Raw genomic sequence first — 12,764 nt, 5'->3', positions numbered from 1 at the left:
GTGGCTGAGTGTAGAGAAAGAAAGAGAAATAGAGAGAGAAAGAGAGAGGGTATGATACAGTAGGCCGGTTCCCGAATGGTTGCCGCGTTTTATTATGGAGTGAGACGCAATATCTCTACTGACAGCCAGTGGCTCTCAGCTGGTTTGCCTGCGTGAAAGTGCGCACCGCCATATCAACATTACACTTTTGTGTATTTAATATATAAGACGTCATTTTGTAGCAATATTTTGTTGCTTATTTGGTTTACACGAAAAAAGGCATATTGACACTATTCTTGGCGGGAATTTCAAAATTTTGCTCCTAATTTCGCTTGAACTAATGAAATAAATAATTTTGCGGCTGAAATTTTGACGTTACATGAAAAAGTTAGAGGACAATTTTGTAGAGAATTTCATGGTCTACAAAAAAGGTCTCATTGAACAAATTGATAAACTTCAAATTTAAAAAGTTTCAGGCATTTTAAAAGAACGTCAAAATAAATATTTTTTCAAAAGTGGAAATTTCATGTACTACAAAAATATATAGTAAATATATGACTCATGAGGTCAAAAATATGTTTTCAGATTTTAAAAAATCATGAAAAAATAATTTCATATTTTTATGGCAAGTTTTCAAAAATTTTCTGCGGCTTTCAAAATTTTAATTAATGGAAAAAAAAAATATTTTCGAGGAACATTATTTTTTTTTTGAGAAAATATTTATATATATTTTGAGTAGAGTAACGAATACTTAAATAATAAATTAAGTGTCAGACTGGTCAGTATAATAGATAGCATATGTGACACTAAACACCGAAAATGACAACTAGGACATTGAGTTGACGTCGACGACAAAGTGAAGGATAAAAATAAAAAAAAAAGTTATGATCGGATGGGTCGGGTCCTCATCATCTACAGCTCTCGTCGCTCTACGGTTTAGTACGTGCTCAATAGGAACTTTCAGAGCTGCGGAATATACTGGTGGGTGTGCGGCAGTTTGCTACGGCGATGGAAAATAGCTGCGAGTTGTATAGAGTTGAGTTGCCGATCGATATAAAAAGGCCAGGTGACCACTGGTGCACGTGTTAAACTCGCGAGCTCTAGGAAATAATAAAAAAATTGTTTTTTTTTGCTGTCTAATCAAATAGTTGCATCGTGTGTCGTACGTTGCCGTACTTGTGCTGGATGACCGGGCTAAAAGCTTGGGATTTTATCAGCTATAAATTGCTGACGTGTTCAAATCGCTCCAATTGCTAAAAATATTAAATTCCACCGCGCGGTTTGAATATTGTTTACGTAGCTATGAAAAATATATTTGCTTCTTATTTTCTTACTGATGTGGAATTTATTTTTCTAACTTGTGTTATTTATTTTTTATTTATTTTTTTTTTGTTTTTTTGTGCACATGGGATATAAATATATATGTATTTTTGTCCGGAGATAGCAGAGCTAATCATGTCACGGCTAAGAATAAAAATAATCACGACTAATGACTAATTTTATTCCCCAACTCAATGTCTAGACACTTTGACAATTCTACTTTACTTGGTGGTGACTCATAATATTAATCGCATTTACGTACAAGGGAGGCTTTTTAAAAACTTGTGGACTCAACGGCTCAGTGTCATTTAATGACATGTTACCCGATACTTTTAATCGATTGATAATTATCAAATTTCATTTTAAAAAAGGGTTCATATTTTTTTAATTAAAAAATATTATACCATGAGTTAATTAATTAAAAAAGTTTGGGATGAATTTCAAAATTTTCATTATTAAATACTTGAATAGAAAATTTTTTTCATGGAAATTTATAATTTATGTTCAGCACAAAGCCGAATGCGATAAAATTTCATAAGGGATATTCGTCGATACGCATGACAAGAATTTTAATTTTTTGCAGTAAAATGGACTTTTGAAAAAAAAATTTCGGCTCAATTAGTAAAACACAAAAAAATTATAATTTGGATGTTAGATGCATGCATTTTGTTAATTTTGTCATTATTCGGGTGTGAAAAAAAAAAAATGTCATGTAATTTATTTTTCCAAAATCAATTCTGCATCGAGTGTTTTTAATATGAACACAACTCTGAATAAAAATATTTGCAAAACCTGGTTATCTGAAATGCTAAATATTTAACAAGTGCAATTTTTCCACTGATGCAGAAAATTTAAGCACCGACCCATTCACTGGACCGGAGACCATTAATTTTTAACACCGTAATGTCCGTAGTGATATGTTAACAGAATTACATAACCGAGCGCAACAACTCATTAATAATACAAACATACCATAAATATCAAGCATCGAAAAATTCCAGGGAAAAAATTTCAATTTTAAAAATTTATCGCGCCCATTTTGCCCCGACTACATATACAATCAATTATCAATGAAACTTAAAAATAAAATATAAACAATAGAACTAACCTGCCAGAATCATATCGCGTTCGTGCTTCAACAATAAATCCAAAAATATATGAAACATATATATACGTATTATATATAAATATATCCAACAATAATGCAATAATCAGTGGTATTATCTTGAAAACAAAATGCCGTAGCTGTTATCAGAAATGTTTCACGCTTCTTTAATCCTCTTGTTACCGTTTCCTTCCGTTTCACAGGAATTATCTTTTCGTAGCGCACGCGCGTGATTTACGAATTTTATTTTCCCGTTCACGTAAATACATAACATATATACAATCCTCCATATATATATAAATATATATACACACAATATACAATATATAATGTACAATATACAATGCAGTGTGCTCTGTTATTTTTTTAATACACTATACACTTTTTTAAAATAAATCGACAGGGGTCATCAGTTACACGTGAATTTTATTCACCATCTATCGATTTATCGCCAATCGATCCTATTCGTGAAATATTAAAACGTTTTATTCCAATACATCCGAACGTTCAAATAAACTACCTTTCATTTATTTCTTTTTTTTTAATCTACTCTAATAAAAATTATTTATAATTTTTTTTTCTCCCAGCTGATAAAAGTTGCACCAATAATTGTTACTTATTTGATCCCAACAAAATAGTAAAGCGTTAGACAGTACAAAGTTTCATTATTTATCGCTAAAAAAAATTATTTGTTTTCTAGTCTCTTTTAAAAAACGATGTTTTATTTAGATTCGTTTACTCTCTTTCACAAGCGAACGCAATCAGTTATCCAGCTAAATTCTCACGTTATTACTTCTCTTTAATGATCACCAGTAATTATTCACTTTTACGTTATTTTCCTCTTTGTACTTAAAACCCATTTACATTGTTTTCATTCTGCTTTACAAACTCAATACCTTTACCTTTACCTTTTCCCTCTTTTCAACACCAAAGCTATCCTCGAATCACGTGATGTCAAAAAACGTACATACAATAAGAGTAAAAAAAATGAAAAGAAAAAAAAAAAAGCGTAAAGTGAATTTTAGTTACACTTTGCCACCCAAATCCACTTGCAGATTCTCAAAACGTGCTTTGAAATCCAAATGCTTGTATATCCAACGAAATCCTACAGTAGTCTTACACTGTGTTATCGTAAACATAGCGCATAACGTGTCAAAGTTCTTTGGTTTAGCTTTTTCTATGCACTTTAGTTGATAAACAAAAATAGCGCAAACAGAACAAACTAAACTTTGTTCTTTTTTTTTTTAAACAAACTACGGTTTAAAAAAAAAAATTATCACTGTGTAAGTTTGTTCAAAAACAAGTTACTCCACAATAAATTCCGCGAAACAATTGTTGAAAGATAAGAATCGTTTTATAAATAAAAACAAAAGCACGGTAGAATTTAAACAATTCCGTGAAATGTTTTGAGTGACGTCAGCGGCAATATGCCGGTCATATAACGATGCAAATATCTGCATCAAAACATGTGACAAAATTTTGACAATCGGCGTTGTCACAACTCCGAAATAACGAAAGAAATCACATCATCGGCAATAAATCCCGGTATGGTGTAACTATGGCAGTACTACGTGATAACACATGACGTAATAAAGATTAAATTTAACAACAACGCACTTATTGTCAAGTAGTAAAGCTTAATACTGTATGCCACGAGTAGTCAGCAGCGTTTTGTTTGGTACCCTTTTGCGCACACTTCTGGTTTCGGTATATACCGTAAACTGTGGATAGTATAGGACGCACATCAGGAACTCCCCGATTGTGATGTGCGCGCGCACACATTCGGAACAAGAAAATAAGGAGTAGTCTACGTCGTAGACTATACGACTTACACTTACAGATCATGCACTGAGGTACCAAGTTAACTGTAATGGTGATGGTGCACCAGTTGGTATGTCTTCCTCTTGCACCAATGGTTCTTCAGATACTACTGTCTCATAATAATCTTCTCCATTTCACTTACTCCAATATCCATCAACTCATACTTATACTAATGCTGTCTCTGTCTCTGTCTCTATCTCTGTCTACCTCCCACTTATTGTAATATTTCGTCCTTCTCGGTCTGCCTTTTTCATTCTATTGGCATTTCTGTCTTTCTTATTCTATACAGCATTTGTGTGACACTCATACCTTGGAGATTTGATAGTGTGTTACCACCAGCTTGACTGCGTAGTTATAATGTCAGTGTTTACATTCAAAAGAAGGGGATGTTTATAGGTATATGTATATGTATATATATGTATATGTATTAACGGTCATAATGTGTTGATACTCGCATACAGGCGCGAGAAGTTGTGTGTGAACATGACAAGTAACGTCAGACACGTTCGGCGCCGTCTCCACGGGGACCGCGAATTGTGTGTGTCATATGCATGTATGTATGTACAAATGTATGATATTATGTGGATGTATTTTTGTGAAAATGTATGAGTTAAGGTATGAGAGAGCTGGCAATAGTCTGATGAAGGATAAAATTCCCCAAGTTGGATAAAGAGAGTGTTATTATTGCGCGCGCATATGACGCAGGGACGTACATTTTTGTTGGTGTTGATAATAAAATACTTGAGAACGAATTTTTAGGGCGCGAAATTAATGGGGGTTGGACGTTTTAGCGTTTAATCGAGTGGCTGGCTGTGTTTTTATGGTGTGGGGCATAGCGAGGATCTATGGCATCAGAATAAGCGAAAAAGAATTAAGAGAAACGAGAAAACTATTGACAGGTGGGCTGGCCGACTGATCTGCTGGTCAATTCATGTCGAGTTTAAGGCGCTATTTTCGGGACGATGATAAAACTGAATAATAATGTCCTTTTTTTTTATAAACCGTATTTGGGTAAGCCGTAAGTGGTATTGGGGCCACGGGGTTTTCATTAAAAATGAGTATTCAAATTGAAAGTCAAAGCTTATGTAATTTTATAAAATCTTAGGTGACTTGCTAAGGATCTTATAAAGTTAGTTAGAGTCTTAAAATGGAATTAAAACTCGGCATTGTTACAAAAAGTTATAGTTTGATGATTGAGTGATTAATTCGAAATTACGCGTCAGCGTCGCGAACCGGGAAAAACAAATAAAAAACAAAGAGTCAATGAATGGGAATGAATGAAAGGACTTACCGTGTTGATGAGGAGCGCTGAATGCCGAGTGTCTTCTGGGTGACATGTTCGGATGAGTGGCCTGACTTCCTGGTGGCTGCATCGAGGATAAGGCCCCGAGGGGTGTATAGGACTTGCATGGCTGCTCCGGTTTCTATTTTAAAATAGATTAAGATACTACCGGTTATTATTATAACAGGATTACAAGTTTTTTTTATATTTTAGGACGTAAATAGAATAGAGAGCCATCGGGGAAAAAATAATTCAGATATACGGAGACCTAAATCCTGGATTATCACTCAAACCTCCGTAGGTATAATTTATTCATAGAGCAAAGCCGAAATGATCTATGGATAAATTAGATCTGCGTTGGTAAATCGGATTTGCTCGGATCTAAATTAATTTTTCCACGTTTGGTAAATAGATATTTAGTTGATATGAAATTTGACGGTTTAATATAGTGACACAATTCCATTTGGAATCCTTTATCACCGTTGAAACATCCGAAAGGCGTACCTGCTCGTGAAGTTCAGCAGCCACAGCGGTTGCCGCAGTTTGCGTGTGGCTGGTTGAGCTGATTCTATATTGCATTCCAGCGATGCTACAGAAACCCTCGTGGTGGGTTGATCGGGTTTGATTAACATAGACACCTGCACATAGACGATAGTGAGAATTTGCTTTGGGATATGAGATCTGAGAGAGATGCTGTGCATTTACCCAAATTACTACGCAAATAATACACACGTACACAGAGAAATACATATGGTTGCATATGTGCGAATATATATAGATATAGATAAATAAACAAATACAATTAGTGAACCCACAAGCGAACTAATACGACAATTACTTTATTAATTGAGGGTTAAACTAACCAGTGATTGTGACATCGGTATCCTGATTGACAATGACTACTTTTTTTGAAGCCTTGAGAGCTTCCTCTTCTTGCTTGGCTTTCCGTCTTTCGGCGGCAGTTTCACCCGCGTCGCCGTGCTGCTTGCGTCGTTTTATGAACTCGACTTCCGACGACTCGCTGGACGAGGATTCGGTAGACGATGAACTCTGGAGATGTTTTTCGTCCGAGTACGAGGCCGCAAGAATCGCTGATGCATTTAAACTAGCCATTCGCTTGCAGACTACCATATCCTTGAGATCCATCACCTCTTCAGGTTTTTTCCGTCTCACTGTTGAGTTTTTCTTTCTCCCGCGCTTAGCATTTTTAACTTCTGGATTGCGTGGTTGCTGTGATTGGGATTGCTGTGAGGGCTGCTCGTTATTTGACTCGTCCTCGGAAGATGATGAGGACGAAGAGGAACACTCCATCATGTCCCAATGTTTCCCGCGAAGACCTGGTACATTCCTTAGATTTCTCTTAGCGACATTCTCCGACTCGGTTTTACTCGTCACTGTTGTGGTTTTTTTATTACTATTATCTTTTTCTTTACGTCCAGATTCCTCTTTATCCTCTTTAGCGGCTGGTGCAGTAGCAGTTGCTGTTGCTGATGACGATTTTTTAGCGGCTTTATCTTTTTCAGGTTTCGGTTTACAGAAACCACCCAGATAAACACCACCGGCTTCATTCTCGTACATACAGTGCACTTTAGCTAATGCGTTTAATGACGCAACGCGATGCCGTTTCGGTCCACTCCAGAACCCAAACAATCGCATTCTACGCGCCCGCTCTTCGTCCGTTGAATCTTCCCGGTCTTTTTTCTTCTTCTGACGATTGCGACGTACCTCCAATTCGTTCTCATAATCCTCATCAGAGTCACCACAGCTCGACGAAGCTTCCTGACTCTCACTAGAATCATCATTTGACTTTTCTACTTTTAGATCAATTTTAAACGCACACTCATTTTCTTTTTTCGACGTTGCCTTGACACCACTCCCGCCAGTTTCTTCATTCTTTGTGCTTTGTTTAGTCACCGTTGTCGAGTCTGACGATGAAGAATCGTCGGAAGCGGAAGCACAAGGCGAGGAAGCCGAGGAAGAACCACCAATCTTGAGACAAACTTTTTCGCAATTTTCCTCCTGTGATTTGTTTGATTTTACTGATTTCTTAGTCGGTTGTTTTTTGTTACTTGTTTTGGACTTTGATGGAGTTTTCAAAGACTTTTTTACATCTGAAGATTTCACTTGAAGACAACTACCACTACCATAACTACTCCCACTATTACTAGTACCACCACTAGCCGCACCACTGCAACAACTTTCTTCTTCGTCCTCCTTATCGTTACAAATTTCCTTTTTTATGCTCTCGTCGTCTTCTTCACTATTTAGTGGCTCTTCTTTCATCACTTTTTTACCGTCAACTACCATGTTAACTTTGTCCGCGCTCTCCTTCAACTCCATCTTCCTTCTATTAACTATTTTATCAGTTATCTTTTTAAGTTTTTCCCGCTTTAAAACAGCGTTATTCAATTTGCCATTTTTCGCTGGCAATTTGGCTTTCATCTGTTTCGCTAATTTTGGTTTTTTATTATTACTATCTTGATTATTTGTATCACTACTATTGTTACTATTATTACTAACTTTAGACTTAGCACTACTTGGATTCTTTTTCTTTGTCTTGATATTAACTAATAACTCTTCCTCATCCTCAACACTCGATGAATCATCTTTATCTTTAGACTTATTGACTAGTTTTAATTTTTTATCCGCCAATTTCTTAGTCCCCTCGACAGATTTTTTACCCAGCAGACAAGTTTTCTTACCAGCCGATTTCTTCGACCCGCTGTTTATATTTTTCGAATTCACTTCTTTTTTAACAGCAACAGCTTTTGATTTTTTACCGCCTTCCTTATCTATTTTTTTACTCGAATCAACTTTCTTATCTTTGGTTAATTGATTCTTACCATTTTCTTTAGAATCTTTGCTGTTGACCAGCTTGCAGTCTTTCTTATTTTTATCATCCTTCACTTTATTATTTTTCTTAGTAACCAAATTTTGCGCGCAACTTTTGTCGTCTGCATTTTTGACTTCATCTGTAATTGTAACCGGGAATGAAGTTAAACTCAAATCATTTTCCCCAGTTTCCGTCGAATCTTTGCTTAAAATTTTCTTTTTGTCAATTTCGCAAGATTTTTTCTTGCCATCAAAAACTTTCTCTGTCTTTATTTTCTCATCAGATTTATTATTTTTCTTTTTTTCGGGGCCGCAGTTACCGGATGTGCTGTTTAAGCTCAAATCCAATGAGCAATCATCGTCTTTATCCATTTTCTTGTCGTCAGTTTCTATTTTCTTAACGTCCATTTCTTTGGGATTACACTTTTTTTTGTCATCTATTAATTTTACGTCAACTCTATTCTTGGGATCAACTTTCTTACGTTTTTCAGTCACTTTATCTTTTTTTTTATCACTGTCCCCTTTTTTTATTTTGTCCGAAGAAGACGCAGAAGAGGATGATGATGGTGATGACGAAGAGGAAGATAATAATTTCTTTGATTTGTTATCAGTTTTATTGTCGAGGGACAATTTATCAAGGACCTTACGCTTTTTGGCAACCGGTGGTGACTTTGGCGCCTTTTGCGAAACAATACCCTTCTTTTGTGGCTTCATTCCGTTTTCTCGCCTGGCCCTTCACATCTTTGGTGGAATTTTATTACACCACTTTATTGGTTTTATTTTTTAAATTTTAACCACTACCTGATTGCCATTTCCGGATTTTAATTTTATTTTTTAAAATTTTAAATAAAATCAGGACAATGCTATTTTTAATGTTATCTGCAATTTAAACAAACATATACATGAATAAAATTACTTCAGAAATTATTTCTATACTATGATTTGGTACATCAAAAGTAATTGAAACTTGACATTTATTCGATTTGAATTTCGCGCAAAAATTATCATGACAGAAACGGATGTTTAATTAAATGCTACTACTTCATTACGGCAATTAACAAATTACATACATGGAAATTTTTTAAATTTCCATAATTTATATTTTTTTCTAGTGGGATTTTTTTATTTTACATTAAAAATTTTTCTTGCGATACAAAAATTTTTAACATGTGAAATTAAAAACGCATTTTTTTTTTTATGTGAGAAACATAATTTTTGCTCCGATAAATTTTTTTATATTGAAACTGAAAATGAAATATTTTTAAAAATAAAATTTAATAAAAAAATGCAAGTATAAAAATAAATACCATTCATTCTGATAAGTTTATCACTGAGTAATCGCACTATAATAAAACATTATATTATTAAAGAAAAAAAAAAATATTGACCTTCAGTAAGCCATCAAATTTATAGATTTTGCAGAACACCGATTAGTCAATTATATAATTATCAATTATGAACCGATAATTATCTGTTCACTTACTGAATACCTCAAAAATTGCCTGAGAATTTAACAGCAGAAATAGTGCAGTCAAAAATAAATCCAAAAATATATTAAATAATTTTTTTTTTTTTAAATCCATTAATTAAGTATACGTAAGGATCACGGTCATTTCCGTTGGTAATTAAAATCCGTTCCATTTAAAGGGCTACTTAGAGTACCGTTAGTCAAAGTAAAATTGAGTATTAGTATAATTATCTTTTAATTCCTCATTAAAAATACAAGAATACTGAATTAATTAATAGGTTAATTTTTGATGACTAATTAAATTAATACTCGATCCGATAAAACTCAAGTTAAACAATTAACTTATCTGATTTATTATGTAGCTATAAAAGTATAATTTTATAATCTCTCTGAAACTGAATAAGTGAAAATTAGCGATTTTCGCTAATTGACTTCCAAAGAGATGTCAAAATTATTGAAAATTTAATCAACAGTTTTTTTTTAAATTTTTCACTTATTGGCGGGAATATATTTATATATTAATAGCCAGGTATATTTTTCAAAGGAGATCAAGTCAATTTTTTTTTTATTTTTTTATTTTATCGAAGAATTATTTTATAAATTGTCAGTACAAATAATTCTACAGCAAATAAATATCAATTTAATTTAAAGGGACTTTTAAACTACCGTTAAATCCACAGTGACGAAAAATCGTTTTATTGACAAATGGAGTCTTTAGCTTTTAATAAAATAAATAATTAATATAAATTATTTTTAAAAGAAATAAAATTTCCAGAATTCTGAATTCCACAAAAAAAAGTAAAATTTATTTGTTTTATTTAATGAAGTATGCAATCAATACAAATTTTGAAAAAAATTTATTGCAGTTATTAATTTCTAGTTCATTAATAAAAAAAATACTTAAATTTTTTTTTTTTTTTTTTTTTCAAATTCAATTTTTTTCAAGCTCAATTTCACAATAAATTTTCAAAATAAAGTTTTCAAAATATTTTATCAAGGCAACTGAATATCATTTTAATAAAAAGGGACTTTTTAAATCCCTTTTTAATCCCTATCGAAATAAATAATCCTCTCAACTAGCAAATAACTTCATTTAATAAAATACACGGTCGATATAAATTCAACAAGACTCAAATTCATTAAATAATTAACACTTCATATTTAAATACTTTTAAACCCCACAAAAAAAAAAACATAAATTCCTGTGAAGTAAATAAAAAAATTCTACATACTCAACTCACGATTTTACAACCACTTATATATAATTAATCGTAAATAACACCTGAATTATCAATAACCATGAAAAATTTTCCTCAAAGCCGCTAAATATCAATTTCATTCAAAGGGAATTTTAAAATACCATTCAATCCTCATTGAAACTTGAATTCTTTCAATCTAGAAGTGAATAAAATTCCAATAAAATATCCTATTGATAAAAACTCTTTATAACCGAAATTATTAACTGATATATTAACTAATTAACACTCATTTAACTGAATACTCTCATATATATGCAATTACCAGCTCTTCTATATATTTATTAATTAATTAAATTTTTTCAAGACATATTTATAAATAGATTGAATTTTAATCTATTATATGTTATTTCAAACTCATAAATTTATGACATATTTTAATAAAGTGAAATCGAGCTCTCGAGTATTTCGCTGAAAATTTATAGATTTTTTTTTTAATATGATATATTATCAATAACTGTAAGCAATAAATGAACGTCCAATAGGATCGAAAAATTTTTAAAAAAATCCAGGGCCAATTTTTGAAGGCTAGATAATTTTATCTACAAAATCTACGATGAAATTTTTGGAAAAACTTCTCTATTCAACTTTAATAACTTTTTCTTTACCAAATCATAAATAACTTTCAAAAATATTTCCCATGGCCACGAAACTCCCGTTTATTTAAAGGGCCAGTACCGTTACTAAAAATTTATAAACGTCTCTTTAAATTTAATTCGGCGACTTATGGACAAATGAGTTTTAAAAAATAATTTAATAATATCCGTAAATTATAAATAAATAAATAAATAAAATAAAACAATACAATAAAATAAAAATAATTTTCCCTCATTTCAAACAATAAAACATTACACGGATAATAAATAATTAATTATTGCTATTAATTACAATTGATTAAAATAAACCGTTATAAATATAAATATGAATAAGAGAAAAAATGAAAAAAAAAAATATCTGGAATCCATAGATGGCCACAAGTGTCTAACACGGACCTCTAATCAATGATCCTGAGTCTTTGACAAAATCAACCCTCGAGTAAACGGAGTAAATTTATGTATAAATAATTAAAAAGTAATTATTAAGTTTAAATTAATTACCTGAGTTGTCACTTTTTCACTTACTCCATTCCACACGTACCCATATATTTATATGTATGTATATATATATGTATATATATATGTATGTGTGAGTGTATATATATGTGTGTAGATATATATATTAAATAAAATAATTTCTCACTTAAATCCAAGAAAATTCACTCGCGAGACACCACGCGTTGTTATTGTTATGATTGATAATTAAAACCTTTAACACAATTAATTAAAAAAAAATAATAACTAATTATTGTATAGTAATAAATATAAATAAACAGTTAAATAATTAATATGTTTATTGAAATAATATTAATTATAAAATGAGAGTTAACTTGAGACGTTATCATGACGGTACTGAATATTGTGTCCCAGCCCTTTTGCTAGAGCACCAACTAATCCGCCATTTTCTTTAATCGGACATCAGACCGATGATTACCAAGGACCTCTTTTAGTATTTTCTCGTATCCGTTTTACTCAAAAGCATACCTTAACACCACTAAATTCTACACCAACCGACAATCAGCATCAGCCCGCTGACAGTCGGTAAGATACTGCCAGTACACCAAACACCAACTAGCAATATTTTGCTCTGCATTATTCTCCTTTG

The 12,764-nt window shown here is 32.3% G+C and overlaps 1 protein-coding gene across 4 annotated transcripts in view; it reads right to left on the bottom strand.

The window, feature by feature from the left end:
- LOC103577426 (uncharacterized) overlaps window positions 1–12,708 on the bottom strand; it is a 59,028-nt gene extending 46,320 nt beyond the window's left edge. For all 4 annotated transcript variants that reach the window (XM_053738777.1, XM_053738778.1, XM_053738779.1 and 1 more), the window contains exons 1-4: window positions 12,161–12,708; window positions 6,371–9,218; window positions 6,012–6,145; window positions 5,517–5,649 (exon numbers count right to left, since the gene is read on the bottom strand). In XM_053738777.1, coding sequence (XP_053594752.1) covers window positions 5,517–5,649; window positions 6,012–6,145; window positions 6,371–9,053 — 2,950 coding nt within the window. In that variant the 5' untranslated portion in view covers window positions 9,054–9,218; window positions 12,161–12,708. The remainder of the gene's footprint in view (window positions 1–5,516; window positions 5,650–6,011; window positions 6,146–6,370; window positions 9,219–12,160) is intronic.
- Between the last annotated feature and the right edge of the window lie 56 nt (window positions 12,709–12,764).

Source organism: Microplitis demolitor, chromosome 4, assembly GCF_026212275.2.
Source record: "Microplitis demolitor isolate Queensland-Clemson2020A chromosome 4, iyMicDemo2.1a, whole genome shotgun sequence".
NCBI classification, from domain to species: Eukaryota; Metazoa; Arthropoda; class Insecta; order Hymenoptera; family Braconidae; genus Microplitis; species Microplitis demolitor.
Note: the sequence above shows the minus strand (reverse complement) of the source record. Positions and strands in the feature narration are given on the sequence as shown.